At 37.1% G+C, this 27,796-nt stretch overlaps 1 protein-coding gene across 1 annotated transcript in view; it reads right to left on the reverse strand.

Annotated features, from left to right (window-relative positions):
• Positions 1 to 224: 224 nt before the first annotated feature.
• The window catches only part of marchf5 (membrane-associated ring finger (C3HC4) 5), a 30,027-nt gene continuing 2,455 nt past the window's right edge, over positions 225 to 27,796 (reverse strand). The window contains exons 2-6 of the mRNA XM_048204481.1: positions 15,501 to 15,703; positions 6,548 to 6,678; positions 6,286 to 6,469; positions 2,579 to 2,745; positions 225 to 2,488 (exon numbers count right to left, since the gene is read on the reverse strand). Coding sequence (XP_048060438.1) covers positions 2,372 to 2,488; positions 2,579 to 2,745; positions 6,286 to 6,469; positions 6,548 to 6,678; positions 15,501 to 15,703 — 802 coding nt within the window. The 3' untranslated portion in view covers positions 225 to 2,371. The remainder of the gene's footprint in view (positions 2,489 to 2,578; positions 2,746 to 6,285; positions 6,470 to 6,547; positions 6,679 to 15,500; positions 15,704 to 27,796) is intronic.

The raw sequence follows: 27,796 nt of genomic DNA on the forward strand, positions 1-27,796 counted from the left end.
TGACTTGACCAATCACAACACACTGGTCCAGCCGACCAATCAGAGCACACTGCCTTTTTCACTTTTCAGCTTCATAGAGAATGGAATTACTGACCTACCAGGAAGAGAGGTGCTGCAACAATTTCAAATATGTGAAAACGAATTATTTTTTTGAACATCAAGCATGAAAACCTATTCTAATAGACCCAAAGTTAAAAACTCAAACTGCCCAACACACAGTCAAGCATTGGAAAAATACATTTATTTACATAAATCAACCGGAAACTATAAATTCAAAAGCCATATCTGTACAACGCATCCATTTATACAACATACATGTTCTGTATTTGGCATTATGCTTCATCTGTACAACAGGAGCCATTATACACACCCCATTGATATTATACAGCACAATTAGATTCTGAAAAGGAGGTGAGAATTTAAAATCATATATAGGCAACAGAATAACTGGTCTGCTGCTGCTAGTCTTGCAGCTGGTATAGATAAACACTATTTGAAGCAACTACGTCAACATTAATGCCATTATGCCTATCATCAAGAAGCGCTAATGATGTGCTTTAGCTCTATGGACAAATAGTACCTCGAACAGCTAATTAGGAGTTAAGCAGAGTTAAAGGTGCAGCAAGCGATTTCCGAGAAACGCTGTTGAAAGTGGATCGGACCGAGCACCACAACACACTTGTAGCCAATCAGCAGTTGGGGGCGTGTCCACTCATGATGGTCAGAGGAAGATCACTGGAAAAAGAAGGGTTATGATCAGGCAAGAGCTTTAGGATCCGCGTTAATATTAGCTTAATAAAAGCTTTCCAGCGCTGGTGTACATGTGGATTAAACGTGGACCAGATGTGGGCCGGATCTGGGCCGACACTATGTTGCTTTGTCTCTTTGCGTGTTCATGCATTTTGGGGGCGGAGCAATGAAGGGAGGGGCGTGTTTGTTTGGGTTATTTTAAATATCAACAGTGTTTCTCAGAAATCGCTTACTGCACCTTTAACTACACCAACTCTTTAAAATAAAACACCTGCCTCACTGCACACTGGAAGATATTTCATAAATTCACACTGTAGTGTACTGTTGCTCAGTATGCCATTACAAAACAGCACTTTACACTATTTATATACCGTTTTCTCCCTATTTCATTAATATTATGGTCAAAATAATTAGTTGCTGATAACTAGAGATGAAACGGATTCGCATCATGAATCAGAAGTCATCAAACACAATGATTCAGAAAAAAATTGGCATGTTCACCAAATACACTTGTGCATCTGGACCATGTGACCTTTAAGACACATGTATTGTCGTGGTATAATAAAAAGGCCACTATTACTCTTAAACTTCACTGTTCTACAAGATGCCATTTATCTATTATGAAACAGGTTTATTAACAGCAGTTATGAGGCATCAGGTTACCATAATGTTTTAATAGAATAATCGATCAAGGACCAAACACTCAGACTGGATTCTTAGTTTCTACATAACAGACTAAATCAAATTATCACATGATTTCTGAATTATAAAAGTGACTCCCTGAAACTCAGACATCAACACCACAAAGACGGAAAATAAAGATAATTGGCCGATCGAATTATGTGAAGGCAGGCAAGACGATGAATTTCACAAAAGATGTCAGGGTCATATTTAACCCCAAAATTAGCATAAAAAAATGTTGTTTCAAAAAAGCCTATTGTTAGGATTTTTTGATTTGTGAAATATTTCAAATAAAGACATTTGTAAAGCATATATGTAATAGTAGTATATGATACATTCTAAATCTACTTCATATTGAAACAAAAAAAAAAAATCTAAGCAAAATATATTTTATTTCTTTAGATTTTTGGGTGAAATAAGTAAATTTATTTGTGAATCACATAACAAAGGTTATTTTATAAGCTCATTACAAACTGCTTTAGATATTTATATTTGCCTTTAGTATTTAATATTGCATTCGCAAGGCTAATTGGGGAGAAATGTTTAGCAAAAGTGCTTCATGTGAAACGGCACGTCGTCTTTCGCATGTTAAGGATACTTTAAAGATTCAGTTGAAAGATAATGATTCACCTGAACATATCTAATTCAATATAAAACAATCACTTATTAATATAAAACGTTCTTCCGATATTTATTTTTCCTCAGTCTCTTTCTTAAAATGTCAAGCCCATAAAATGAGTAACACACGACTCCCAGGTCTGATTATGTTGACTGAAATAAAGCTAAATCTCTGTTCTAACTCCAAACAGAATAGTCACATTCACAGGGAAAAGAAAACCAAATCCAGCGTCTGTGAAAATGTCCAGTAGTGTGGCGGCGCGGTAGTGTCTCTTAAAGCTGTGTGAAATCAGAACGACGGTGGATGGAATCGGTGATAAGCTCAGGCCTCGTCCAGCTCAGGGAAATTGAGGATCTTGCGATGAGCCTGTCGGAGATACTGCTGCTGCTTGAAATAGACCTTAAACGCCCCTTTAATAGCCACAAACGCAATGCCACCCTGAGAGACGGAGAGATAGAAGTCATCAGTATCGTCAGAGGATACATATGCACATATCAGAGAAATAGTTTTCCACCATATCCCTCGTACCAGAATGGTCCTCTGAAGATTTGAGTTGACGCTGCTGAACATCAGTTTACCCACAATGGTGGCGATGGTGGGGAACACGAGGGCTCCGCACAGAATCCGCGTGGCCGACACGTGATCGGCGAGCGGACTGGCCTCCGCCGGGATCCTGGGCACTGGGCAGCCAATACCTGCGCATGACAGAACATTTTTGGTCACAATTTCGCAAAATCTTGTAGTAAGTAATACAAGTAGATAAACAGAAAAATCAGCTAGTTTAGCTAGTTTCCATTGTGTCGTTTTAAAATTATACTGACAGTTTAAACTGGTATTATTGTTAATTTTGTTCATTTACATTTCAGTCGCAGTCAGTACATTTTGTATCAGTGTTAAAAATGAACTTTTCCATTAAGACAACAGAATTGTTTAGATTTGTTTCTGTTGGAAGAAAAAAAATGGCAGAAAAATGTACAGGTGCTGGTCATATAATTAGAATATCATCAAAAAGTTTATTTATTTCACTACTTTCATTCAAAAAGTGAAACTTGTATATTATATTAATTCATTACACACAGACTGATATATTTCAAATGTTTATTTCTTTTAATTTTGATGATTATAACTGACAACTAAGGAAAATCCCAAATTCAGTATCTCAGAAAATTAGAATATTGTGAAAAGGTTCAATATTGAAGACACCTGGTGCCACACTCTAATCAGCTAATTAACTTAAAACACCTGCAAAGGCCTTAAGTGGTCTCTCAGTCTAGTTCTGTAGGCTACACAATCATGGGGAAGACTGCTGACTTGACAGTTGTCCAAAAGACGACCATTGACACCTTGCATAAGGAGGGCAAGACACAAAAGGTCATTGCAAAAGAGTCTGGCTGTTCACAGAGCTCTGTGTCCAAGCACATTAATAAAGAGGCGAAGGGAAGGAAAAGATGTGGTAGAAAAAAGTGTACAAGCAATAGGGATAACTGCACCCTGGAGAGGATTGTGAAACAAAACCCATTCAAAATTGTGGGGGAGATTCACAAAGAGTGGACTGCAGCTGGAGTCAGTGCTTCAAGAACCACTACGCACAGACGTATGCAAGACATGGGTTTCAGCTGTCGCATTCCTTGTGTCAAGCCACTCTTGAACAACTGACAGCGTCAGACGCGTCTAAAGACAAAAGTAAATTTTGCATTTCCTTTGTAAATCAGGGTCCCAGAGTCTGGAGGAAGAGAGGAGAGGCACACAATCCACGTTGCTTGAGGTCCAGTGTAAAGTTTCCACAGTCAGTGATGGTTTGGGGTGCCATGTCATCTGCTGGTGTTGGTCCACTGCGTTTTCTGAGGTCCAAGGTCAACGCAGCCGTATACCAGGAAGTTTTAGAGCACTTAATGTTTCCTGCTGCTGACCAACTTTATGGAGATGCAGATTTCATTTTCCAACAGGACTTGGCACCTGCACACAGTGCCAAAGCTACCACTACCTGGTTTAAGGACCATGATATCCCTGTTCTTAATTGGCCAGCAAACTCACCTGACCTTAACCCCATAGAAAATCTTTGGGGTATTGTGAAGAGGAAGATGCGATATGCCAGACCCAACAATGCAGAAGAGCTGAAGGCCACTATCAGAGCAACCTGGGCTCTCATAACACCTGAGCAGTGCCACAGACTGATCGACTCCATGCCACGCCACATTGCTGCAGTAATTCAGGCAAAAGGAGCCCCAACTAAGTATTGAGTGCTGTACATGCTCATACTTTTCATGTTCATACTTTTCAGTTGGCCAAGATTTCTAAAAATCCTTTCTTTGTATTGGTCTTAAGTAATATTCTAATTTTCTGAGATACTGAATTTGGGATTTTCCTTAGTTGTCAGTTATAATCATCAAAATTAAAAGAAATAAACATTTGAAATATATCAGTCTGTGTGTAATGAATGAATATAATATACAAGTTTCACTTTTTGAATGGAATTAGTGAAATAAATCAACTTTTTGATGATATTCTAATTATATGACCAGCACCTGTAGACAGAAGGTCATGGTATATTAGGAAATGTCTATAACATAACACTAAAAACAGAATATGTATTTAAAATATTAAATCATATATATTTAAATTAAATAATAAATCTCATAATTAAATAACAAACATAATAATTAAATTTAAAAGATAGTTATATGTGTATGTGGACATTTATAAATATAAAGAATGTTCAAAATGATGTAATATAGATACAGATGATATTATTCATATATTACAGTTTTTATTAATATTTTGAATTAGCTTTTGTTTTTGTAATTTTAGTTTTCAGTTTAATTTTAGTTACAATTTTTGTAATATTATGTTTTGGGGTTTTTTCAATTTATTTCCAGTTAAACTAAACAAAAATTAAAAATGCAGCTGAAATAAGATGTTTATGTAATATTTATATCTTATTTTACTTAAATTAACAAAAATGTTTTGATTGTTTTGGTTAACGATAACAACCCTAAGGCATGTTTACATGACAACGATGTACTAAAAATGAAAAAAAATTTCCTTTGCATTTTTCACATACAGCTGACAACACTGTCAAAATGGTCCCTGTTCACATGGATCCCTGAAAACGATTAAAAACGCTGTATTATTCATTCCAGGCCAGTAGTTGGCGATGTCACTTTGTAAAGAAACACTACGCCTCTATAGAGGGTATGCACGTGACGTCACCGTCGACTGTTACGACTGTGGTCACGCCCACTGAGTGGCAAAAGACTGAGTGGCAGCATTGGTTTTCAGCGTGAATGTCGCAAAAAACAAACAAAACACTTCCAAAACGGGAAAGAGCTTTGTGATTGACTGTACAAATAGCTTTGACACAACACCTGAGGTATATATTTAAAAACCACAGAAAGCAACAAGGAAAAAAGAAAATGGATCACTGCAATTCACAGAAACAGCTGGACTCCAGGCAGAGAAACATGGATCTACAGTTATCATTTTGTGTCAAATTGTTAGATTTTGAGGTAAAATCATACCGTATATATTGTATTTTTATATATTATGTTGACAACTCATCAATTAAATATTTTACATCTTATATTCTGCATTGGGTGTTTTTCAATAAACAACACTGACAAAAACTATACTATATATGTTTTAGGGCTGGACAATATGACGATATAACATTGATATAAGTGATTACGCGGATACCGATTACCGATTAAGTGATTACCGATATTGTAGTTATATAAAATATTCACAGGCAGATTTGCTTTATGTGTTTCCCCGCCATCGAAATCAGGCACATATAAATGTCAGGAAACACGACTCCTGGCTGCATGTCAATATCCATGGATTAGGTTTATTTGACAAGTTGTAAGGAACACATTCAATTCCAACCTTTAGTGTAATTGTTTGTTTGCGCAGTTTCCCCTATTAAATCCAGTCACTCAGCAGGTTCTTTTGCCACTCAGTCCAGCTGAGGGAGCGCGCTTTCGGCAGGAAAGTGACGTTGATGCATACCCTCTATAGACTGAACACGTAATATGTATGTGCATGACGTCACCACTTTCACAAATTCACGTTTTTGTAGTTTACAAAGAGATGAAAACGGTATTAAAAAAAAAAAGAAAATTGAAACCTGTTTTCAAAAGCCCCCAAAACACTGCTATCTTGTAAACGAACAGCCAAAATGCATAAAAATAATTTTTTTAGTTGAAAACGGTGTCATGTAAACCCCCAGGAAGACTGACCTGGGAAGATACTGTTGAGGATCTGAAGCTTATTGGAGTATTTCCTCCAGAGGCGAAGCACATAATCTTCCCAGCGAATCATCTTCCCCAGAATTAGCATAACTGGGATGGTGGGCAGGCCAATCAACAAGAAGAGAGGATCAGCCCGTTCCATCACATCCAGACCTTCCTTATGACCCACCACCTGAGAGATGGACATAGACAGATTCTTAAGGATCAAATAAAGCTTGTGAAATCATTTCAGCTGTGAGTGACGTCCCACCTGCATGACTGTCACAGCCCCGTATGTGACGGCCGTCCAGTAAATGGATCCCACCATGATACCAGCAGCAGCAAACGGGCAGGCCTTCGAGATCAACCTGTCTGCCAGATCCAGAACATAAACCACCGGCCCTGGACACAAACACACAGACTCAATTTAACATGCTCTTCTGCTATGAAATGGACTTTTTAACGACTAATGGCGATATCTTGAAATTCATTGGCCTACACAATACTGATATATATATTATATAACGACAACACTTATTTTACACAATATTTTCCCAAAGATAACTGAATAAACTTCTGTTAACCTAATATTAGCTGAATATCAGTTTAGAACTGCAGATATACTACCATTCAAAAGAGAATTGAGTGGTTAGTTCAAATTTTCTGAAGAGACATGATCGCTTCATATTATGAATAGATTGAATTTAGGCTTTTATTCACATTTGGACATTGATCAGCGAATATAAACAAAAGCTCAACCGAATCTGCTTGACGCGCGAGAATGAACCTTATTGGTTCTCGCGCGTCAAGAAAACATTCTTGAGCTTCTGTTTACCAAAACTGATGTGTGAGTTGATGAATGTTTATATGTGAATAAAAGCCTACAATCACATAAGTTCATCATATAAAATGATTGAATCTCTTCAGAAATTTTGGACTAAACCGCTCAATTGTTATGGATTAGTTTTAAGATCTCTTTATGAACATTTTGAAGTGTCAAAATGGTAGTCGCGTAGCTGTCAATGGAGGGACAGAAAGCTCTCAGATTTCATCAAAAAGATCTTCATTTGTGTTCCGAAGATGAACAAAGGTCTTACGACATAAGGGTGAGTAATAAATGACAGAAATTTTATTTTTAGGTGAACTAACCCTTTAAGAGGATGAATCTAGAAATGAAAGAGGAGTGACTCTGGTTTTCCGCCTCTCCAGCAGGGGGCAGAAGGTGCTATTCTGATATTGTGATGGGAATTACTGGGCCTTCAAAGGCTCTTCGGACTATATCAAGATTATTGATCAGAATTTGAAGTTGTCTACAGAAAGGGACGTCACTATGACCATGTAAACACAGCATCACTTTATAGTTCCATGTGTGACCAATGATGACTAAATCCTAAATGACTCAGGAATAAAGTTTTAAAACCACTGCAAAGTCTCACTGATCTATGTTTTAAGAAACAGTCCTAAAAAGGAATGAGGAAATCCTGAAGGTGGAAATCAAGGGGAAATCATGCAATATTTATTGACCTACAACATGCTTTCCTCTCAGCCTATAAATACCCTCCACTGCAGGAGATGTCTAGGACGACTCTCTGGAGACTGAAGAGGGTTTTTTCACATTAATTTAATTTCCTTCTTTCTCTTGTGAAACATGACTTCATTTCCACTTTCCACATTCATCTTACACAGAGCATTTTAATCCATTACAATACATGAAAGCAGCCCTATCAACTAAAGAACTTAAAAGAACAGGAGTTTAACATGAAATGTCAGATTTCACATTAAAAATGGGGTGTGTATATTATATATATATATATATATATATTATATATATATATATAAAATACAATTATATTTATATTTATGCCTGAGAAAACATATGGGCTGATTGTGTTTAGTGCAAAAGCAAAGAACCAACAACTTACATTTGTCATCTCATCAAAAAGTCCCTGTAAAGGTTATTAGAAGTTTCTATTTGTAAAATAACCTTCAACACATATTAATTCAGCTCTCAAATGCAGAGCAGACACTTTTCTGTTGTGTGTGTGTGTGTTGAGATCACTGACCCCTCTCGAGAATATGAATATGGAATATTCTGATGACAGCGCCGGAATCTGGTTGACGTTCTCTCTAGGACTGCAGCATGAACCTAATGGCTACTGGCAACAGGAAACATTCAGGCCATTTCTGCTGCCGGCCACAGATTCCATTATTAAGATCATTAAATATAAACTTCCACTTAGCAGGAATACATCTGCAGTCTATTCTCCCTGGTTTCACACCAGCTAAGCAGCTCTGCCAAAGAACTGCTGCGGAACAAGGACTTTCTGTTCCCTACAAACCATCTCCGATGCCAGGCTGCATAAAACAACTTCAATGTGATGTCATCTCAAGCTGCACTGGACTGAAGAACATCTTGAAAGTTAATCAGGAGTATTATATTTGAAAAAAACAGATGTCCTTTCATCTTTGAACTTATGCAATTGCTTTTCTGAGCAAAGTGGCAGATCTTAACACACAAGTTAATAGCCACCTCTAAAAGACCAAACCATAGTGAGCTACCTACCTAGGGAGCATTTAAAGGCATCATAAATAAACAACTACTAAATTATGCTGCCTGATGAAAATATAATAATTTAGGCCAAATTCTAAGAAATAATTGCAAGTATCATATATTCATGTCCAACACACAAAAGCCCTCTTTATGTTAAAGCTAAATAAATTCATCAAAATAAAAATACTTAGTGTTAAATCTAAAGGAAATTGTCAACTCCATCAGCTTTTATGTCTGATGGTTGACAAGTGCTCTCAAAAAGTCTATATAATGTGATTTAAAGGTGCCGAAGAACATGTTTTCAAAAGATGTAATATAAGTCTTAAGTGTCCCCTGAATGTGTCTGTGAATTAATTTTTTTAACTGCCTATCATTATAAATGCGCCAATTCAGGGTACGCTGCCCCTTTAAATCTCGTGCTAAACGCCTTAAACACCATAAATAAAGTTCACACAGCTAATATAACCCTCAAAATGGATCTTTACAAAGTGTTTGTCATGCAACATGTCTAATCGCGTAAGTATAGTATTTATTTGGATGTTTACATTTGATTCTGAATTCTGAGTTTGATAGTGCTCCGTGGCTAAAGCTAACATTACACACTATTGGAGAGATTTATAAAGAATGAAGTTGTGTTTATGCATTATACAGACTGCAAGTGTTTAAAAAATGAAAATAACGTCAGTCTTGTCTCCGTGAATACAGTAAGAAACGATGGTAACTTTAACCACATTTAACAGTACATTAGCAACATGCTAACGAAACATTTAGGAAGACAATTTACAAACATCACTAAAAATATCATGATATCAGTGATCATGTCAGTTATTATTGCTCCATCTGCCATTTTTCACTGTTGTCCTCGCTTGCTTACCTAGTCTGATGATTCAGCTGTGCACATCCAGACGTTAATACTGGCTACCCTTGTGTAATGCATTGAACATGGGCTGGCATATGCAAATATTGGGGGCGTACACCCCGACTGTTACGTAACTCTTACGTAACTGTTCCTCGGAGGTCGTTTAAACAAATGAGATTTATATAAGGAGGAGGAAACAATGGAGTTTGAGACTCACTGTATGTCATTTTCATGTACTGAACTCTTGATATTCAACTATGCCGAGGTAAATTCAATTTTTGAATCTAGGGCACCTAGATGTTTTTTGCATATAGGGAATTGTTGTTTCAAGTTTCTATTTACTCTATATCTGGCCCCAGCTGGACCTTTATCAACACTGTCAGTATTTGTCAACTCTATCAGTATTCACAGTAACACAGTCAAAAAAACGTGAAGATTTTTGTTAATTTTGAAAGAAATGTCTTATTCTTTTTTCAATTCATTGTGTTAATATATTAAAGCATCAGCTGAACTACTTGATATCATGTCTGATTTACCTAAGAACATTGGTTATATATGTTTAATATTAAAAAAAGAGGTTAGAGGATTAAGGAATTTAGGAACTGATTTGTTCATAATAACCCTAACCCAAGAAAAAAAAATTTAATCACTTTATAATATTATTATTGAACCACTGTACTCACATGAACTGATTTAAATATGTTTTTAGTACCTTTATGGATCTTGAGAGAGGAAGTGTCATTGCTCCCTATGGAGGCCTCACGGAGCCATCGGATTTCAACTAAAATATCTTAATTTGTGATCCGAAGGTCTTACGGGTGTGGAACGGCATGAGGGTGAGTAATAAATTACAGAATTTTTATTTTTGGGTGAACTATCCCTTTAAAGGTGCGTTCACACAATGTCATAATTTTTGTAATTACGAGATTTTGCTTAAGAGCTCAAGGAAATATGTCTGAATACAAGGTATTCGAAAAACAGTAGGCAAAATGTACCAAACCTACTACTTTCAGTGAGATTCTGAAGTTATCCTGAGTTATGAATGGCAGTGAAGTGATGCAGCTGACACCGTAGGTTACATGACAACATGGCAAATGAATTACGTCCAAATTTCCCACGCATTCATTCTATATAGAACATACTTTTTTAAGGGTCGCAAAGTGAGTTTCATATCAAACGTAGTAACCATGCGATTTCGGACACAGCGAGTGTAAAAACACCTTACACTAAAGGCCGGAACACACCAAGCCGACGGTCGGCCGTTGGGCAGTTTTTCTTCGTCGGCCGACTAAGTTTTCTCAGTGTGTTCCGCACCGTCGGCTGAAGTTGGTCCTCGTCTGCCTTTTTTCGGCCGATTCGAAATGTTGAATCGGCGTTGGAGCTCGTCGGTCCGTCGGGCCATCTGATCATTCTGATTGGCTGCTCAGCTACTGCCGCCTGCTGTTTCTGAAAGGCATTTCATCTCACGCAGGCGCAGAACTGATGTGCTGCTTGGTCGTCGGCTGTTTAGCGTCGGTTTGGTGTGTCAGGGCAACTTTGGACACAGATGCTGCTGACGTGAGCCAACCCCGCAGTCTGCTTTCGTCTCCACTAGCTCGTCGGCATCGGCTTGGTGTGTTCTGGCCTTTAGGTTCGAAACAGAGCCCAAGTGTCTTCATCGAGACTCTGTCTGAGCGGTCGACACGACAGATCTCGTCACAGAGCAGGCTAGATGCATGTGTGGAAATGTGACAATAACATTAAATATACTTCAATTACTGCCTAACTGCATAACTGATTCCATGTAGGCAAAAGGAATTAAATTGAAATCTAAATCACTTGGAGGTCTGAAGACTTTATATATGAAATAACTCTAGATGGGTTTAATGGAGCACTGCATTCACCAAGACATCACTCATTATTATAACCTAAAATATAAAATCCAGGAAACTGAGACCGGAATATGAACACAATGTGTCCTATGAAAGGAATGAGAAAGTGTTTGTGAAGTACTGCACCGCATGGGTAGAATGTGCCCCGTCTGTCTGATGTGAAAGGATGTCCTCATCTACGGGCTGCTGAATCAGACAACTGAATGTGCCCCATCAGGATATTCATCTTTGTTACCAACAGTACATGAAGATCTTATGAAAAACATAAGTATCTTCCTCTTCCTTCTGTCATTATCTTCCTTAATGTCAAATCAGCACACTCTTGTTTGAAATCTCTAGTCCAGGGGTGTCCAATTCTGCTCCTATAGAGGGCCACTGCCTTGGGTTGTGTCTGAAATCGCCCTCTATACCCTCATTCACAATTCCCTACATTAGTCTGCTAATATTGTTAATTACGAATTAATATTGTTAATCATTCACTTAAGGGAGTGAATGAAAATGAGTGATTAAATTCGAACACTGAGTGTGCAGGAAAGGCTGTCGCACTGGCGTAGTTTGTGCTTGCTGTTTAATAATCATTTGAAACTTAGCAAACTGGCAGCTCCAGTAATAAGATGAAAAAATTGTATACAACTTAAACAATTTAATAATCAATTAAAAAGGAATTTATATCTGTATAATATTACGCTGTAGCCACATTGGACCAACGGTTTGGAAAATGGATGGATGATTCAGCTGCGGGCGCCATCCTTTGGTCAGATGCAGGAATTATTTCGGTGCACGACTCTCATAGTGCATTGAGGGTATTCTCTAGCATTGAGCGTACATCAGTTGGACACTCGTTATTGCGGAGCATTGTGGGACTGAATGAGTGCATTCGATAATGTCCACTATGGTTTCGGACACCCTTACAAATGGCCGTCCCCTCAAATAGTGCCCTATTTAAGGGTATAGGGGGGCGATTTCAGACAGTCGTGCAGAGTTCAGCTCCGACCTTAATTAAACAGACCTAATCAAGGTCTCACTAGGCATACTAGAAACTTCCAGGCAGGTTGAGGCAAGTTGGAGCCAAACTCTGCAAGACAGTGGCACTCCCGGATGAAGTTTGGACACCCATGCTCTAGTATGTTTCTCCTCAGCTACAGCAATACTAGTCTCACTATACTTTATTCTTTATTTAATTTAAAGGTGCCATCGAACGTGTTTTTACAAGATGTAATATAAGTCTAAGGTGTCCCCTGAATGTGTCTGTGAAGTTGCAGCTCAAAATACCCCATAGATTTATTTTAATTAATTTTTTTAACTGCCTATTTTGGGGCATCATTATAAATGCGCCGATTCAGGGTGTGCGGCCCCTTTAATTGCTCGCGCTCTCCGCCCCCTCCCGAGCTCTCGACTCTATCATTGCATAAACAAAGTTCACACAGCTAATATAACCCTCAAAATGGATCTTTACAAAGTGTTCGTCATGCAGCATGTCTAATCGCGTAAGTATGGTATTTATTTAGATGTTTACATTTGATTCTGAATGAGTTTGATAGTGCTCCGTGGCTAACGGCTAATGCTACACTGTTGGAGAGATTTATAAAGAATGAAGTTGTGTTTATGCATTATACAGACTGCAAGTGTTTAAAAATGAAAATAGCGACGGCTCTCGTCTCCGTGAATACAGTAAGAAACGATGGTAACTTTAACCACATTTAACAGTACATTAGCAACATGCTAACGAAACATTTAGAAAGACAATTTACAAATATCACTAAAAATATCATGTTATCATGGATCATGTCAGTTATTATTGCTCCATCTGCCATTTTTCGCTGTTGTCCTTGCTTGCTTACCTAGTCTGATGATTCAGTTGTGCACAGATCCAGACGTTAATACTGGCTGCCCTTGTCTAATGCCTCGATCATGGGCTGGCATATGCAAATATTGGGGGCGTACATATTAATGATCCCGACTGTTACGTAACAGTCTGTGTTATGTTGAGATTCGCCTGTTCTTCGGAGGTCTTTTAAACAAATGAGATTTATATAAGGAGGAGGAAACAATGGAGTTTGAGACTCACTGTATGTCATTTCCATGTACTGAACTCTTGTTATTCAACTATGCCGAGGTAAATTCAATTTTCCTTTAAATATTATTTATTGCAACAAATCTCTGTTATGTATGTTTATCTTTAACTACAGACTATCATTAGAATAACCGGCTTAATAATTAACTGAATTAAGTCTCAAGAACCTTTAACACAGTTGCTCACTGAAGTCTTTACTTTTGGTCATGTCCTTAAAATAAAACCTTACTGAGTTGTTAACCAACCAACCACTCTGGCTGATACAAGCTCCGTTTCAAAACCTAGTGAGCCAACTACCTAGACAACACTGTAGGTATCATTGATGCAGTCGCTACAACAAGGCTGTTACAAAATCTGTAGGTGTAAGATATGTTGTTTTGCCAAGACTGTAAGGCAGTATTGCATATATATCTATTTGAAAGCAAAACCCATTGCGACACATGTAGAAAAAAAAAATGAAAGTAAATTTTATAAATATAATTACACAACCATTCAAAAGTTTGCGGTCGGTAAGATTTTTGCTCACATAGGCTGCATTTATTTGATCAAAAGTACAGTAAAAACTGAATTATTGTGAAATATTTTTACATTTTTAAGTTGTAAAAAATGTAAAATAACTGTATTCTATTTTAATATGTTTTAAAATGTAATCTATTCCTGTTGGCAAAGTTGAATTTTCAGTCTCATTACTCCAGTATTCAGTGTCACATGATCAATCAAAAAGGCTCAATGCTAGTTAGGATGCTAGACTGTGAGGCAGTTCACTAGGCTTTAGAACAGACCAAGCAGTGAATTCAAGATTGATTTCAAGAACCGACTCATTTTGATTAAACAGTGGTGCAGGAAACCCTCATATTCATGAGCTGTGACATCCGTCTGCCTTGCACTTGTTCCTAAAATTTGAAAGTTGAACGGGGAGCATGATTGGTGCAATTTCACAGCCGACCACAGTCACCCTGACAACCATATCCTAGAATAACCCCATCGCTGTGGAAAGAGACAGAGAGCCAGATAGGACGACAGACCGGCCCCCTCAGGAGATGCAGTCTGAGGAAGATTATTAGCACAGCGTGAAGAGAAACTAATGCTGTTATACTCTCTAACCTGATCAATTTACATAAGAGATGAAACACAAGAGGATGAAAAATGACATTTCGTTTTATGAGCAGCGGATTACTGGAATCACAAGCAAATCCTCATCACCAATATCAAAAGAGGGATTTCTCTGGAACCAGGATTGACCTACTAAGTATAAAAAACATGCAACTATTCATAACTACTGAAGTGACATTCGATGAAGCTTGATAAAGTCTATGAAAGCGAAAGTATGTCAGATATGTCAAGAATTTTGCCTGTAATGTGTGGCATGTGAAAGTGAACTGTTTATTATGTTCCCAGCAAAGGCAGGGACGATGTATTGAATATTTTCACTTTCAACCTGGCCATTAATTAGCCATTTACCTAGTTCAACGATCCTTCCTTAGGATCAGCAAATCAGCATATTATGATTTCTGAAGGATCATGTGAAACTGAAAACTGGAGTAATGATGCTGAAAATTCAGCTTTGACATCACAGGATTAAATTACTTTTTAAAATATATTCAAATAGAAATCAGTTATGTTAAATTGTAATAATATTTCATTTTACTGCATCAAATAAATGCAGCCTTGGTGAGCATAAGAGACTTCTTTAAAAACATTAAAAAAATATTACCAACCCCACACAATTGGGTGCAGGTAACAGTGTTAAACTCATTTAATCTTTAACAAAGTGTAACCACATCAGTAAACATAACTGCAAAAACATCAGGTTTCCTGAACATATGGTTGACATATGACATATTTTTTAGTGTTTAAGAGCTGACATACCAAGCTTAGGGAACACGATGAGGTACTCAGCATTGCATTGTGGGCAGGCGACACGTGCGGTGCTGTTGCCCCTCTGCTTCTCATCAACCCAGCGCTGAAGACATGACTGATGAACCCACTTAGTTGAACCACGGCAGCGGCACGGACGCACCCACTCCGCCGTACGGTCATCCTCATCTGTGGCAAAACACACCCAACAACTCCTGTAAAACACACATACAAAAAACAGAGAAACACATCAGCACTTGGCTTGCTATGTGTTCCTATTATGATTCAGGGCAAAGTATAAAAACATAAAGGTGAGAAGAAAGTTTTTCATGTAACCGTGTAAAGTTCAAGGCTCCATGAGCAGCAGATTCTTGAGTTATTTTTATAGTTCAACTCTTAAAAGTATCAAGGGGGGGAACTGCAGAGTAAAATGGGTCAGTGACTAAGCACAAATGAAACGAGATCTCCAATGAACTCCACTTCAAAAGAAAAAAAACATTTTATCATTCAACAACTGAACATTTCCAAATCAATTTACAAGGGTTTTAGTGAATTAATTACATAATATGCCAATTAAAGGTTTAGTTCACCCAAAATTAAAATTATCCCATAATTTACTCACCCTCAAGCCATCCTTGGTGTATATGACTTTCTTTTTCAGCCAAACACAATCAGAGTTATATTAAAGGGATAGTTCACCCAAAAATTAAAATTTGATGTTTATCTGCTTACAAGATGTAGGTCACTTTGTTTCTTCAGTAGGACACAAATTATGATTTTTAACTCCAACCGCTGCCGTCTGCTTAGTGAGGTCTGATCGCGCTCTGACAGCGGAAGTGATGTCTATCACTCATTGAAGTATATGCGCGAGACATCACTTCCGCTGTCAGAGTGCGATCAGACCTCACTAAGCGAGTGCTGAACGCAGTTGGATATGGGGGTGTTTGAGAGGTAAAAAAATTATATAAATACTGTTCGGTTTCTCCCACAAACCAATCGTTTCGTGTCTTAGGACATCAATGTGTCATCACGAGCCGCAGGGTTTAATTTGGATTTGCCTATGCAAGGTTTTTCGACTCTTATTGATCCAAGTTCCCATTCACTCCTATTATTTGACTGACAGACTGCAACGGTTGGAGTTAAAAATCATCATTTGTGTTCTACTGAAGAAACAAAGTCACCTACATCTTGGATGCCCTGGGGGTAAGCAGATAAACATCAAATTTTCATTTCTGGGTGAACTATCCCTTTAAAAAATATCCTGGCTGTCCAAGCTTGATAACGGGAGTGAATGGTACCCCGAGATTTTGAAGCCCATAAAAAAAAGGGTATCCATCTATCATAAAAAGTAATCCATATGACTCCAGGGGGTTAATAAAGGCCTTCTGAAGCGATGGGATTTTGTAAGAAAAATATCCACATTTACTTTATAAACTATAATAACTGGCTTCCCGCAACAGCTGTACGCAAGTCTAGTTCCAGCGGAAGAGTGACCTCTGACCTGACGCATGACGTATTGAAGGAAGCGCAGAGGATAGAGCAAAACAAAACACCGGTCATGAATAAGAAGTCTAAAACAAGAATTTAAAAAGAGGAGGAGCTTGAGTTTGTTGCCCAGCCCTATTTGTTTGAACCGCAAGAGGCGTCTAAGCTTATGCTACTCCTACATCCTCATCATACGCAGGGTCAGAGGTCACTCTTCCGCCGGAACTCGACTTGCATACGGCTGTTAGCGGAAGCCAGTTATTATAGTTCATAAAGTTTTAAATACGGATATTTTTCTTACAAAACCCCATCGCTTCGCTTCAGAAGGACTTTATTAACCCCCTGGAGCTGTATGAATGACTTTTATGATGGATGGATAATTTTAAATATAACTTCAATTGTGTTTGGATTAAAGAAGAAAGTCATATACACCTAGGATTGCTTGAGGGTGAGTAAATTATGGGCTAATTTTCATTTTAGGGTGAACTAACCCTTTAATTACTCAAATTATCACAATTGCATGCACAATCACATATGAGCATTTTTACTGAGAAAAGCTCGCAAATTAAGATAACTTAAAAACAATTAAGATAATGTCATTTAATTTCCCTGATAATAGTTTAGGATCATTTCATTTATAAAATTCACATGTATATAGAACCTTTTAATGGTTCCCATCATGAGATCATTTTATGGATTTAGTTTTAATTGATTCATTTTGAATTCATTTTTTTATTTTAATTAAATGCTATGAATTAAACAGCTTTGCTTTATCACTAGAAAAAAGTTAAATAACCTAAGCTTGAAAGCATTATGCATAAGATATTTCTCCTTATATAGAACCTTTTTGGCATAAATGGTTCTTTAAAATTGCATCAAGAACCCTAGGGTCTAAGATTGCAGACAAAAAGATTCTTTAGAAGTAGTTTCTTCTGTTGTCCAGCACCACAATAAAAATGTCCATCCAGTAAATAATCCATGCCAAATCTCTCAGTGTTTCTGCGCTGCTGGAGGAGAGACAGAGACTCTCTCTCAGGTTCCTGCGCCAGATTTTCCGTTCTGTCCGTTTTTGAATAAAACATGAGGGATGAAGAGCTGCTCAGGTGACTGAGATCAGCCGTGTGCTCCTGATCATGAACCTCCTGTAACCATCAGATGACAATCGCAGAGCGAATCAAGAAAGCCTAGATTTGTAATTTCATGTACTTCTTCATCTTTAAAACATGACCTGATCTCAATTTAAAAGTGTGTAATTTTTCAGATGTTAAAATTCTCAGAGAAATATTTCTCTGTTCTGATTTTTGGAAAAAAAAAAAAAAATCTGGTAACATGTTACAATAAGGTTTCATTTGTTATATATAATATACATAACGATGAACAATACTTCTTCAGCATTTATTAACAGAACGGCGACTCATTATTTGCTTACTATGTCAACAGAGTAGAGATTGTTGAATAAAGTTACTATTTTTGTTTTGTTTTTGCACACAAAATGTATTCTCGTCACTTCATAACATTAAGGTTGAACCACGGCAGTCATGTGGACTATTTTAATGATGCCTTTAGCACATTTCTGTGCCTTGAAAGTGGTAATAACGTTGCAGTCTATCGGAGGCCAGAAAACTCTCAGATTTCATCAAAAATATCTTAATTTGTGTTCTTAAGATAAACAAAGGTCTGGAACAACATGAGGTTGAGTAATTCAGAAAATAATTTCAGATTGTGTCTAGATGTATGATTCTCTCCTAACAGCAACTACCACAGATGAAGAACAAAAGACCGGAAGAAAAATAAAGAGTGACGAAACGAGAGGAGCAGTTCACAAGATGAGCTACGGACAAAAGACGGTTCTCTGTGTTTCTTAAGAATCTGCTTCTCCTGTTCCTGTAACCCAGCCTCCATCATGACAACCACCAGAAACACAATCATCCTCGTGAAACCCAAGACATCTTGCCGTCGCCCCTCACTCACACACTAAGAGCGGTGTTCATTAAGGTGTACCGTCAAGGTCAGACAACCCGATTATCAGCTAATAAACAAGGTAAAACAAATTGTGCTGTGAAACAGAATCTGATTTAAGCTTGTTTGCCTTCACTCAACGGGGGTAAAGTTTCAAACTACAGGTTATATTATCTGCAGTAAAATACAAACAAGGTATGACATATGATAAGATGATGAGATTTTTGTCTATTTTGTGAGAGAAAAAAAATATTCACAGATACATCATAATTCTTTCATTTACCCACAAATAAATAAAATAAAAATAAACTAAATATATCATTTTTAAATATATATTAAAAAAAAAAAGAAAATTTAAATAAACTATACAAATGAATAAACTACTATTAATAAATAAATTATTATAAATTTCTCTTACTCATTTTTATGAGGACAGGGTTCAACAAAGCATTTTGTAGTTACAATTTTTATTTTCTTACTTGTAAGTTCATGATTCTCTGAATCAAAAATGGAATAAAATAGAACTGAATCATGAGGAGTTGTTAAAAGATTTCCAGCTCTAATAAAAATAGATACTAATAACATTTTTTAAATTTACAAAAAATTAAATTTCAATAAATTATTTAAATAAATAAAAAAAAACTACTAATAATATATAATAAATTAAAATAAATTTCTCCTCATTTTTATTAGAGAGGATCATCTTCCCTTATAACACAGAGTTCAACAGTAAGGTTTTGTAGGTATGTTTTTTTCCCCCCCTTTCTTACTTGTAACTTTATGATTCTCTGAATCAAAGTCGAATTAAATAGAATTGAATCATGAGGGGTCGTTAAAAGATTCTAATATTTTGTGGCAATGCAGTCTAGATCATAAACCTGTTCTTCAGGAGTGCTGACTTCCATTCAAATCAACCGGTTTTTACTATGATGACATAAACATGCATTTATTGCAGCACTTTATCTCCACACGTGCAAACATAACAACTTGAGAATAATAAGCCTAATAAAACTTTGACTTTGTCCAGCAGAACAACTATGATCAGATTCCGTTGACTGCTGTAACTGAAGACACGAGACGGAACTACTTTTCAGCACTGTTTGTGATTATGTTTATGATGGTTAAAATATCTCCAATATACCGGATCATTTCCCCATAAATCATGTGAACATTCCAGGAACAAATGCTGGAAAAAGCCCTCTTAGATGCCCAGAAAGCAGGCTTCTCGACTTCTAGATTTTCCTGACTACTTGAGTTCTTGCAGAATATAGCTCTAATGTCTATAAGATACCATCAGGAGGTCAGAAAGTCGATACCACTCACCTTTCTTTACATGTTAAGAGCCAGGTTACATGACACAGAAACACAATCTATACAAGAGCGAGGGGGGTCTCTGGAACTGATAACCCTGATAATAGTTTAAATATCCTGAACTCTAGAGTCCTAACGCCGGCTACTATTTCAGACAGGATGAGTTTTCATGGATTTCAAGTGGCTAATTTTGCTACCGTTGACTGATGTCGCTTTAAAAACTGCAATGATTCTATGCTTGCTTTTGTGGAAAAACTAAATGTCTATTGTTAAACACGGAGCAAAACTCCTCAGTAAACCCCAGCCCAAACCTTAAGTATGAGCAATAGCATCAAAAAGACCAACGGTGTGCTTCACAAGTGATACAAAGACAAACTCTCCGGCATTTTCTCATTGCTACACAGGTCAGACTGTATTTAAAGAGGCATTAAAACCTCGGCACAATGAGTTTATTCATCGGGCCGTGGTCACGTGACTGTGGGAACCTGAAAGACCTTCCAGCCAACAGCCAGCAAGAGAAAGTTCCATCACCAGGGAACCAACAAAGAGCCGAGCATCAGAGGAACCGCTGAGATCCAAGCCGTTTCTACTACATATAGGGCTGCCACATTTATGACATTTAGTCTGGCAATAAATCATCATATAAATAACTGCATTTAGCCATTGAATTGTATTTTCAGTTAAATACATAATAATGTAACAATTACACTGAACATGGAAGCAAACATATGATTACAGATGATACAGGGTAGAAAAAACTGAATATTTTAACAAGATTAAAAATGTATTATTAATGATACTTGACTAATAATTATATTAGTGCCGTCCGGCCAACTGACATCTTCACCCTTTTTTCAAATATTATTTTGTTGAAGATTTTGTAAGCATATTGCTTAGTTTTGCTTGGAGTCAGTATTTTCCCTTATATTTTGATGTTTTAAAACTTGTAGGGTCGTTAAAAGCAAATATCCCCTCCAGACATCACTTTTGACCACTTCTCTGTGTGTGTGTGTGTACCTCTGTCCCCCATATTCACCTGTCTCAAGCCCAACAGTTTCAAACAGAATTCTAATGTGATAGATTGTGAGTTTACAGCTGGTTGCACCAGTTGAACACCAGCTACATTGGAGTTCATGTAACTTCAGTCACTGTTTTCCAGTAACGCCAGTCATCTTGAACTTGTGGTCTATATTTGTACTTGAGGGGGGGGTCAGATGTGGCCTACTGCTGATCCATAAACACACACTCTCTCCCCCGCGGTCAAAGTCACAAGACCCATCCGCGAGATCACGTTTCACCAGCAAATGTATAAAGCCAGGAGAAACATGAATTCATACACCACACAGAAGTTTTAGTGCAATAGTGAGTTGCATTTCACTAAACAGCTATGGATACTTAAAACTACATTTATATTTGACATGCTTAAAATACAATAAAAAAAGAAATCCTTGATAGCAATTTCCTGCTAAAATGGGACTATTCCAGGATAGTGAAAAAATGCAAAAATCACAGTGCACTACAAGAAATTACCCAGAAAATAAACAGCAATCCATCCAATCAGTTCCCCATGGACAAAATTAAGCCAGCCCTACATTTTTTTTTGTTTAAGAAGCCATTTCAATCGAATATACATCACAATAGGGAAGAAAAGTCTATCGCAACTTCCGTTTCATGCCAACTTTAAAATCCTGTGCACCCTGACTCCCAGAAAATGCATAAAGCCAGCTGATCACATCATCACATGCTGTTTCTCAAGTGATTATTAACCAACATCACAAAACCGTGAACATGAGAATGTGTCATTAAATTATTGAAATATTAACCTAAAATCTCTAGTAATAAAGTAAAATTTCACCTGGAAGTATAATGCTGTCATGGTATATTCAGGGGCCGACACCATTTAAGGAAAAAACGTTTTGTGAAAACTTTTTGTGCGTTTTTGTGCCTGAAAACACAATCCTTTAAAAAACGGGTTTCAATGTGCAAGTTTTTGAAAACAATATCGTTATCATCTCCATGAAAATGACAAAAAAATGTGAATTTATGAAAAAGGTGACGTCATGCGCATGCAGTCTATAGGTGCGTAGTGTTTTTTTACAAAGTGACATCGCCAACTACTGGCCTGGCAACATAATGCAATGTTTTTAGTCATTTTTACAAAGCCGTGTGAATGGGATCATTTCGACAATCATTTCGACAATCTTTTGCATTTTTAGTACATGTAATGTACCCTAAGACACCAGAATATTATAGAAACTAGGGGCGGGGCCAGTAAGTAACCACCAGGGGTGCCTTAGGCCCCTGGACTACAGCATTACAGTAGGCCCCCTACCCCAGATAACACATTTTTTAGCTTCCTGTCATTCATTTGTTGAAATTTATTTTGTCGATAACATTTTACATTAACAACACTACAATGTGTGTATGCTGCAAATATAGATGAATATGCAAATTCACTCTTTGCCAGTAGGTGGTGCATGTGGAACAGCAGAATTATAGCGGTTACATAAACAAAGCAGCGCTTCAGTAATAAAAACATTATTATACGTGCATTATATGGAGGTAATATGAAAAAAAAATGCCATCAAAACTTTCCTGGCTGAAATGCGAGTGTTCAGGTACCGCTCCATGATATTAATACTATAAATTAAACAAAATATTTATTGATTGCAAACTGCTCTAAAAGCGCGAGCATGTAGAACACGCAACACCGCCACGTCTTTACCTTGAAATATGCAGTGCTGGCGTTTATTTAATTAAATCAGAGCATTTAACGTTTAATTATCACATTTAAGAAATATTGCGATTCCTGTTTTTCCGTCCTCAGATTTAAAACCTCCTGAAATTAAAATTGATACTTTAAAGCATCACCGATGGAACACAGTGACTGGATCTAAAACTTTCAGATGACACGCAGATTATATCCACGCGCAAGTTACTGAACCCGCGTTCAGCGCAAAGCAGCTCTCTCGCACTGTACTACGTCACAGAAAACTAGTTGTCCGGTCCCGTTCACAGCAGGGCTTTGTCGAAAATGCATTTGCGAGTCCTGAAAATTACGGGTATGTGGGTTTGTTTATAGAATGTTGTCACTGCAGCAAACTCCCATATATACAAATAATAATTTAAAAAAATATACAATTTTCATACAGCCACTAGGCCCCTTCCCAGTGTAGGCCCCTGGGCTTCGGCCCCTGTGCATTAATGTGCCCCTGGCAACCATTTAGCAATGCCCTAGCATCGTGCTGTCAGTTTTGCACAAGCATTTTCTTCAAAAAATCTAGTAGAATATCAGAAATTAGCATAGGCACCATGCAAACCTGTATTTTATTGACATTCAAACAGAACAGAACACCAAAAAGGTCCAAAAATGCTGGATTACTTCCAGACACCTTCAAACATGACTCAGAAACACATTTGAAAAGACAGCCTGCTTTGTCAGTGATGATGTGTTAACACATCAAAGCTGTGCCGGGAAAAACAATAAGGCAGAGAAAGTGAGTTTAAAGACAGCCAAAATAAATGGAGCCAGCTTTCTGAAAACCGACGAGAACAAAAGAGGGTGATAGAGTGTCTGCCACGTAAAGGTCAGACAGGATTTAAGCATGACCCCATCTTTTCAACCAGCGAAGAGCTGCATTGCAGAGAGAGCAGCTGCGGGTGGCAGGCCTCGATAAGACCCATGTGTGCAAGTCTGATAGAGCTACGCGCTGGTGTACGGCTATCTGCTTCCACACAGACCTGTGAAGGTTGTTGCCTCAGTGACGGACATTAGAGAAGGATGCAGGATCCATTTGAAAGAGATGAGAGCTTTCACCATGACAACTGACACAGATATGTCTACAAACAGCCTAATGTGCCAATAAACCACTTTACTAACACAAGTCCAGTAGTTTCCTCTCAATATATACATTTACTTGGATTTAAACAGAAGAATGAACAGACAACATGTTCAAAACTCACATTACTTGGTGGAATGCCACTAGCTGCATGTACACTGCCGTGCAAAGGTTTGGGGTTGCAAAGATTTTTTAATGTTTTTGTAAGAAGTGCTCACCGAGACTGCATTTATTTGAGCTGTAAAAAGCATAATATTGTGAAATATTATCACAATTTTACCAATTTAAACAGTGTTTTCTATTTGAATATATTTTACAATATAATTTATTTCTGTGATGCAAAGCTGAATTTTCAGCATCATTACTCCTGTCTTCAGTGTCACATGATCCTTCAGAAAATCATTTTAATATGCTGATTTGTTGCTCAAGAAACATTCCTTTTTATCAATGCTGAAAACAGTTGTGCTGCTTAAAGGTGCCACCGAACATTTTTTTACAAGATGTAATATAAGTCTAAGGTGTCCCCTGAATGTGTCTGTGAAGTTGTAGCTCAAAATACCCCATAGATTTTTTTTTAATTAATTTTTTTTACTGCCTATTTTGAGGCATAATTAGAAATGTGCCGATTCAGGCTGCGGCCCCTTTAATTGCTCGCGCTCTCCGCCCCCTCCCGAGCTCTCGACTCTATCATTGCATAAACAAAGTTAACACAGCTAATATAACCCTCAAAATGGATCTTGACGAAGTGTTTGTCATGCAGCATGTCTAATCGCATAAGTATAGTATTTATTTGGATGTCTACATTTGATTCTGAATGAGTTTGATAGTGCTCTGTGGCTAACGGCTAATGCTACACTGTTGGAGAGATTTATAAAGAATGAAGTTGTGTTTATGAATTATACAGACTGCAAGTGTTTAAAAATGAAAATAATCGACGGCTCTTGTCTCCGTGAATACAGTAGAAACGATGGTAACTTTAACCACATTTAACAGTACATTAGCAACATGCTAAGGAAACATTTAGAAAGACAATTTACAAATATCACTAAAAATATCATGTTATCATGGATCATGTCAGTTATTATCGCTCCATATGCCATTTTTCGACCGATCGTTTTACTAGATAAGACCCTTTTTTCTCGTCTGGGATCATGTAGAGCCCTTTGAAGCAGCACTGAAACTGCAATTTGGACCTTCCACCCGGTGAACCCCACTGAAGTCCACTATATGGAGAAAAATCCTGGAATGTTTTTCTCAAAAACCTTAATTTAATTTTGACTGAAGAAAGAAAGACATGAACATCTTGGATGACATGGGGGTGAGTAAATTATCAGGAAATTTTCATTTCAGAAGTGAACTAATCCTTTCATGTTTTTGAGGAAACCGTGATGCATGTTTTCTGTGATGAATAGAAAGAATAGCATTTATTTGAATTAGAAATCTTTTGTAACATTATAAATGTCTTTACGGTCACTTGTGATTAATTTAATATGAAGGCTTGTTTTCATCACGGAATAAAAATAAAATAAAAAAGGAAATTGTTTATATCTCGTTATTCAGATTTATAACTCCCAATCGCAAATGTCAAAATTCTGAGGGGAAAAAGTTAGAATTGCGATATCTAACACAGAAAAAAAAAAATATTTATATCTAGCAATTCTGACTTTTGAAAACAAGCCTCCATAATTCAATGCATACTTGCGTAATAAAAATTTCTTTAAAAAAAATAAATAAATACTGACCCCAAACTTTTGAATGCAGTTATCATATAACATATAGTTAACATATAAAAGTTTCCAGCAATCTTGCTGTTGAGTGGAAGGACAGATCTGCTCGAGTGTGTCCCATCAGCAGGCCATTGCAGTTATCTAGTTTATTTTGCAAGCCCTCTGGCAAACAGGACAGTTTCAGTGGAAAAACATGGACAAGGTCAGGACACCGAACAGCTCGACTCCACGCAGTGACCCAATGCATAATTACTGAAATGAGAACTTGTCCATGTCATTTACCAAAATATTCTCCTATATTTAGAAAATGTGCAATTACAGGGAATATACAATAGTACTGTTTATTTATGACCCATGAGGGTCAGTCTGTAAAACTAACCACAACAACAGTGTCGTTATAAACTTCTCCAGGGCACACTGTCCTCTTTGCTGTGTTCATTAAAAGTAAAATCTCATAATACTCAAGATCAACATCACATAAGTCATGTGACAAAGAGCTTCTTTTACCATGGTGTGAACCTTTAGGAAACCAGCCAGTGACCTAAGCAGGTGTGTGTCAGATCAAACAGGCAATCAAGCCTCTTATGACTTAAGCTGTTTTACTATTAAAGGAATATTCTGGGGTCAATACAAGTCAAGCTTTGTCAGTGTTGATTAACGCAGGAAATAATCATTTCACAGTTCGTAAAACATACAACAATGCTAAAGTAATTAACATATTATGAAGTCAAAATGTGATAACACTACTTTTCAACTCCTGTAATGACTATGTAAACTGGTAAACCCAGTAATATTTGCAATCACATGACGTGCAAAGATAACAAAAAATGCTCAGCCAAGATTTAAATCTATGCATAACCAGAAGTAATCCCACTGCTAAAGAGGACTTAGTCAACTTTACAGCTCAAATGTATAAGTACATTATAGTTATGACATTACACAATGCATTTATGCCACATTCAACAGAAAACAACAGCATTTCACAGTTAAAGTAACTTATTTAATGTACGGCTCGCATTAATTGCTCTTAAAGGGTTAGTTCACCCAAAAATGAAAATTCTGTCATTTATTACTCATCCTCATGCCGTTTCACACCCGTAAGTCCTTCGTTCATCTTCGTAACACAAATTAAGATATTTCAGTTGAAATCCGATGGCTCAGTGAGGCCTTCATAGGGAGCAATGACATTTTCTCTCTCAAGATCCAGAAAGGTACTAAAAACATATTTAAATCAGTTCATGCGAGTACAGTGGTTCAATATTAATATTATAAAGCGACAAGAATATTTTTGGTGCGGCAAAAAACAAAACAAAATAACGACTTATTTAGTGATGGCCGATTTCAAAACACTGCTTCAGGAAGCTTCGGAGCGTTATGAATCAGTGTATCGAATCATGATTTGGATCGCGTGTCAAACTGCCAAACGGCTCCGAACAGTTGATTTGACACGCTGATTCATTGTGCTCCGATGGTTCCTGAAGCACTGTTTTGAAATCAACCATCACTATATAAGTCGTTATTTTGTTTTTTTGGCGCTCCAAAAATATTCTCGTCGCTTAATAATATTAATATTGAATCACTGTACTCACATGAACTGGTTTAGATGTGTTTTTAGTACCTTTATGGATCTTGAGAGAGGAAGTGTCATTGCTCCCTATGCAGGCCTCACGGATTTCAACAAAAATATCTTAATTTGTGTTCCAAAGATTAACGAAGGTCTTACGGGTGTGGAACAGCATGTGGAATTTTCATTTTTGGGTTAACTAACCCTTTAAATAGCCATTCAAGAAACACTCATTATCAATTATGTCTTTTATTATAACTATTATTTTCTATAACTATTAGTTTGTCAATAATAGAAACCATTTTAATAATAACTATTGTTAACTGTAATAATAATTATTATTTATATTATTATTATTTTATGTATAATTTTTACAACAGATATCGATTTTCAGACACTTAAAAATCAGTATGTTACCGATTG

Source organism: Megalobrama amblycephala, linkage group LG10, assembly GCF_018812025.1.
Source record: "Megalobrama amblycephala isolate DHTTF-2021 linkage group LG10, ASM1881202v1, whole genome shotgun sequence".
In the NCBI taxonomy this organism is placed as follows: Eukaryota; Metazoa; Chordata; class Actinopteri; order Cypriniformes; family Xenocyprididae; genus Megalobrama; species Megalobrama amblycephala.